The sequence below is a fragment of the Gallinula chloropus genome, assembly GCF_964237585.1.
Source record: "Gallinula chloropus genome assembly, chromosome: 6".
NCBI lineage: Eukaryota > Metazoa > Chordata > Aves > Gruiformes > Rallidae > Gallinula > Gallinula chloropus.
The window spans coordinates 9,604,267-9,610,517 of NC_140091.1; the positions used below are offsets into that span (position 1 = coordinate 9,604,267).

The window sequence follows — 6,251 nt, forward strand, 5'->3', positions numbered from 1 at the left end:
TCAGCCAGGGCTATATGTTCCTGCCTTGGGCACCAGGCAGGTCTTACTCTGGCTCTTTTCCAGCCTCATCATCTCAGTTTCCATGAACCTCCATCCAGGAGCTACTGTTGCTTGGACATGAACCTTGTACAAGTTTGGGTTTACAGCTGCTGAGGCAAACAAGCTGTGGGTGATGACAAACACTGTGAGTCCAGCTACTGCCCAAATGGACAACAGAATATATTGTTTGTCCCAAAGAACCTGTATTTTTAGGGAAAGCTGGATGGAGTAGGAGAAGAGATGTATGCAGCTGGTAGCAAACCCATATGAGAAGCATCTGAGCTCATGATGTGGGTCTGTCTGTCCGGCCACACTGCTGCGATGCTGCACTGTGGCTCAGACTCTAGGCAGAGCCAAGTGTAGGATCTGGGTTATCACACGCCCAGATTCACTTGGGCATCATCCATCTGGGTGGCAAAGCTCAGTGCTCCACCTGGGACCTGGCTGCACATGACTGCCAAGGACAGGGAGAGCCCAGCCTTGAGAGGAGGCCTGGGTTTGTACTTAGTTGTTGGTGGCAGCAAACCGTGAAAAGATGCTGTTCACCTTGAATGGGGGTGGAACATTGTCTTTCATTCATGGCTGTAACATTTGCATGCTTTTCTGTTCCTCTCCAGGGATTTCAAGGCAGCAGGAGACCACAGCTAGCCTTCTCAACACCGTGTACAGTCTGTGGCGAGGGAAGTGACCTCTGAAATTCATCTCAACATGTTCAGTGAAAAGAGCAGCGCCTCTTTGTCCCAGAAACCCATTCAGAAAAAGACACGACCTCAGGGCCTCCCCTCCCCTGCCCTCTGCTGCGCTTGTGGACTTTGCATCATGCTAGCAGGGATCAACATCACTTTAGTGGGAGCGTTTGCCTTTGGGACCTTCCTCCCCATGAACAACCCTCCCATCATCATTGGACCCATCTTGCTGGTGGTGGCCTTCACATTCTTCGGTGCCTGCTGCATCTGCAGCCGAAGGCCCCCAGCTCACGGGGCCAGGAAATCCAAACCAGGTTCCAACATTGGGCTCATCAAACCTGGCAACACAGCCTTTGAAATTGAAACTAGTGAGCACACGGTGCAGGATACCACCGCTGTTCAGCTGAGCCCCACGAATTCCCCCATCTCCTCGAAAAAGTCCACACCGGTCCATGAAACCGCCAAGACTTGCAAGCTCTTCACCATGGAAGGCAACGGGCCGGTGGCCAAGTACACCACAGGAGGAGAGGCGATACAGCTCAACTTGCCCAGGGACCTGGCTGCATCCTAAAGCCAGGCAGAGCTTTTGTTAGCAGCCAACCAGACGCTGCAACGGGTGGGCTGGAAATCCGTGACATACCATCGGTCAGAGGTGTGGGGAAAGTGCTTGTGAAAAGCCAGCAGACAGACAGGTCTCTCTGAATCAATTTAAGGAAGATGGATGCAACAGCAGCAAAAAAAAAAAAAAAATTAAAAAAAATCCAGGCTTTTGCTGAAAGGAACATGCCTATTACATGGCTTTAGACAGAGAATTGATAATGATGTCGCTGTGAAAGGTTGACTCTCAGTTCCTGGGAAGGCACCAGGGTTTTTTGGGAGCAGATAGAAAGAGGGGAATGAATTAATTTGTCTAGCATAATGTGGAAATGTGATGGCTGGAAGAAGGGGCTACACAGGTCTGACAAATGATGCTCTTTCTTCTCAGAAGCGAAGCAATTCTTGAACTTAAAAGAAGCAGGGATGTAGTAAATTACAGCTTGCTGCCACTCAGTCACAAGAAGATTTCAGCATTTTTAATGCCAGGCTTTTTGGCAGCGATGACAAAGCTATGTGGTTGCTATTGAAAAGCAGTGTGAAACAATGTCCCCTCCCTTGAAAAGCCTTGCCCCAGCTTTACCACCCACTATAAGAGACAATGATCACAATTAGCACTGGTATTTTCCTCTTGTTTTAATCAGGTTGGGCTGCAGCTGAGCTGCTCAGTGCTCACCTATCTTGGAAGGTCAGCCAGGCTGAATCCTTGGGGACAAGCTCTTGGAGTAACCAGAGATTGGCAGGAGCCTGCAAACGAAATCTTTGGGCAATGATTATGTACTGAGCATTAGGCAGGTTCCTTTCCATCTTTGTGTGGAAGGCTGGCCTGGAACAAGCATCAGCTTGGAGCAGAAGACAAATAACTATGGGCTGCTTCAGTATAGCTGTGCTGGAAGATGGTGACTACATCTCCTTCCGTGCAGCAGCTGCAAGATCTGTTACACACAGTGGGCAATCAGGAGTGGATCTCCTTGCTGCAGGAAACTGGCTGCTCCACGTGCTCGTGGGCTTGCAAACCAATGAGATGAGTTTGCAGAAGAGAATTTATCAGCAGCTGTTGGATGCAGAGACACCACCGCTGCCTCAGAAAGACCCTAATTTGATGGATCAGTTCTGCAAAGGCTTTGTGTTCTTCCCTGGGAAACCCGGGCTGGGAAGATGGTGCTGTGCTAGTGGGCCTTTGTTCTGACTCCTGTAGAAGCTGTTTGCATGTTTTATGAGATGGGATGGTGTGGGGAAGAACAGCCAGGTTGAGCAGGGCCAGCTTGTGGGGAGGCAGAAGCAGAGGATTGGATTCTAAGTAGGAACAGCCGCATAGGTTCTCTGTTCATGGAAAACCTGTGTTTGAAATGGGGCCCTTGGGACTTCAAGTGACTCGGCAGTCACCACCCCACATCATTCCAAAGGCTCAGCAAGCCCAGCAACCCATTTCAGACAAACCCAAAAGCAAGGTCTGGAGAAGAGCATAAAGATGGGGCAAAACCAGGGTGTTGCTTGCCTAAAATGCTCTCCCAGCCCCCGATGTACTATTGCTTAGGAGCTTCCTGAGATGGAAGTGGTGCCTGTCTCTAGAAGCCCCAAATGGATTTCTTCGTCATTAAATTTGCACCTTGAATATCTGTCAAGTTTCATCATATGTGATCCTGCAGCAGGGAGCCTCACAGCTTAATGAGAGGCCAGAAAGTTCTCCATTCTTGGCTTATTTTCATCCTGCACGCTGCTAATTGCCTTTGACACCAATTTCCCAGATTAGTAGGGCTAGCACACAGTCCATGCCCCTCTACCATTCAGGTTTTCTGGGGTCTTTGTGATGTTTTCTTCAGTCATCCCTTTTCTGTGGTACTTCATGTCCTTGTAGGCAAAAGGAGGTGATGCTTCCCATTCAGCCCAGCATCAGCAGTTTGCTGAGGACCACGCATCCCTGAGGCTTTAGCCAGCAGAGCTGAATGTATGGATAGATGAGAGGGATGAAGGGGAAACACTAGCAGAAAGGGTGAGGTTGTGGCATGGCCAAGGCCATGCTGCATGTCCAAGTTGTGAGGACCACATGTCCGGTGTGCTGGGTTAAGCTGGGTTTTGAGGGAGCTGGTGAGAAGAGCCGTGGTGATGTACAGACCATGCATGAGGTGTCCTGGTTGTGTTGGGAAGCCACTGTGCAGCTGATGGCCCCTTCATGAGCTTGGGTAGGATAAGGTTGAATTTAATTCCTTAATCAGAGGGAATCAGTCTGTCTTTATGTGTGTCCTCCTCGAGTGCTCCAACAGTTTGCTGCCTTGAACAGCTCCTGTTACATCAAGAAGTTACATCAATGTGATTTTAGCAGGGCTTCTCTACTGGCTAGGAGGGGCAGAAACAGGCCTGGGAGAAGGATGTTTGTGTTGACCTGGTAAGATACGGGATCAAATCTTTGGTGCAGCCTCTAGGTCCTGGGCAAATCATTTAATTGTGCTACTGCACAGCTCTCTGCCTGTGTGGGAAGGGAAATATCTGCTCCCAGGTCCACTTAAAGCTGCTTTGAAGATGAACACATCACCAAGCAGCAGGGTTGGTATTAGCACACCTGAGTCTGTAGATTGCTTGAAGGCGGATGAGTCTGTATGGGCTGATCTCAGCATGATCTCCTTTCCAGCTCTGCCTCCAGCTCCAGCTGCCCTTCAGTGCACAGGAACTGCTGTGCTGAACAAAAGGCTTCCAGGATTTTTGCCTGCTGGTGGTTGTAGCAATTAAACAAAATAGCTTGCTGAGGTAGGCTTGAATCCCAGCTTGCTGGCTCACCAGCCTTCTGGAACAGCACACAACAGGCTGGAAGTCCTTTAGAGGAATTGCCTACATGAACATGGTTACAGCAGCATTTTTCTTTGAGAACTTGGAGCCAAAAAAATAGCAAAGACGAGTGGTAACTATACAACTCCTTCCTGTACTCACTGAAGGCTTGAAAACCAAGTCTGGAGGGTGTGTACTGGAGTTGGTCATTACTGCAGTGTGAAATGCTACCAGTGATGGATAACTCAGTGGCTGATCCCACAGAAGGTGAAGGCACAAGCCCTTTGGGCAGGACTTTGAGGGCCATCTAGGAGTTTAGTGTGGTTCACACCTGTGTTGTGGCATCACAGCCAGTAAGTACCATACAGGTAGCACCAACACAGCCCTGGGACCTCCTGTGCTGCACACGCAGGTCACCATAAAGCTTGGGTGACCTGTGGAACCCAAGAGATGACAAGCAGCAGAGATGGCACCTGGGTGAATAGAGGTGTAGGACCAGGGAGATGTTGATCCCCTGGCATGGTAGGTCAGTACTCTAAGCCCCAAATGCCTGTCTGCACAGGAAGGTGGGCATGGGAACATCTGCTGCCTTCTGAAGCATGAATGTCCTGCTTTTGCCTTTTCCTCTGCTTTGAGATTTCCACGTCTGTCTGTCTGTCTGTCTGCCTTTGTGATCGGCTGTGACTAATATTGTTGTGAACCTTGTGCCTCCTTGTGTAGTGGGAGACAGGGAGAGTTTCTTGTTCTCCAAACCAGTGTTTCTGGTGTGAGTCTTTTTTTAAAATTACTATTTATGTGTGTGCAGTGTGGAATTTGGAAAAGACAGACCCATTAAAATAATTGCACCCAGTAAGCGTTTGTCCTGCCTGCTCTTTCACTCTACCCTTCTCCCTTGCCCTGGGACTGTGTGTGCCCCAATGCCACCTGTATTTTTTTTTTTACCTTGTGTTACTCACTCTCCTGCTTCATTTTCCAGCCAGTGCAGCTAGCTGCCAGGAAAAAGCATCCCTAAAAATTCAAGTTGCTTCTCGAATGCCATTGCTCCTTGAAGCCCTGGTTGCCTAAACACTACTCCCACCACAAACTCCCACTAATATTGCTTTGGCTAACACAGGAATAGCCCAATTTAGCCTTTTTTTTTTTTCTGCTTGTGTGCATTAACCTCCAGATGTGTACCTGAACAGCCAGATGTGATTTGTGGGCCTCCAGTTTATTAGGGACATGGGAGGAGAAAGTTGATGGGCTGGGGTGGATGAGGACCGTGGGCTGTTCTGAATTCAGCCTCCCAGGTGATAAAGGACTGGATTGGATTATTTCAGATGATCCTCCCCAGATCTGGGTATAGATGATGTTTAACTTACGGTATGGGGAAGGGGTGGAAGCTGTATCTCTGGGTGTTTGTGTGCATCTAGGATTGGTGCCATCACCTTTCCATGCTCCTTCTGGGCTTAGCCCAACGTGGTTTCTTGGAGATGAGTCAAGGAGGGATAGCACAGTGAGAATAAAGAGGATTTGAGAGCCTTGCAAATTCACCTCGTCAAAGGGCTTCTCTCCCATGTGCAGCCAAGTGATTTGAGACGAGAGGAAATCTCTCCGTTCCAGGCAGCCTGGCTGGTTAAAGACCTGGGAAATGAGCTGCCTAAGAAGGCTCCACTAACAATGTGTGTAAAATGAAAACCTGCTCCCTTCAGAAAGGATATATATATTTTTTTTGGCCATTAGGAAGAACTCCCTGGAAGGTTTTCTCTTTTTTAAAAGTGGGACCAGAGAGAAAAGCACAGAGAACGGTTTGCTGAGCACCCACTGATGCCCTCCTGGACTTGCTGTTTGTAGCATTCCTGCCACAGCAGCTGCCCAGCACTAACCTGGGCCACAAGCTTCTCTCTCCATCAGAAAGAATAAACCAGAAACATTACATGGAATGTAACTAGCTTTTTCTAATTCCCAGCCTAGATTTATTCATGGCTGCTTTATTTCCTTTTATCCTTGTGCCAACAATGGCCTTTAACCAAGATACCTTTTGGCCTCCTGGAAATTTGTATGCTTGAGACATTTTAGATTTGTTGCAAATTTCCTTGAGCCACTCCTGCACTAGGCTGAGCTTGCTGACCCCTTCCATCCTTCCTTCCTCTGACATGCTCACCTTTCCCCTGGAGCCCTCACCCACCT

At 48.7% G+C, this 6,251-nt stretch overlaps 1 protein-coding gene across 1 annotated transcript; it reads left to right on the top strand.

Annotated features, from left to right (window-relative positions):
- Positions 1-747: 747 nt before the first annotated feature.
- On the top strand, positions 748-1,296 carry TMEM275 (transmembrane protein 275; the record flags this gene model as incomplete). The annotated part of the gene is made up of 1 exon (XM_084265845.1): positions 748-1,296. One exon carries the CDS (start codon positions 748-750, stop codon positions 1,294-1,296), a length of 549 nt encoding a protein of 182 aa, XP_084121971.1.
- Positions 1,297-6,251: the final 4,955 nt, after the last annotated feature.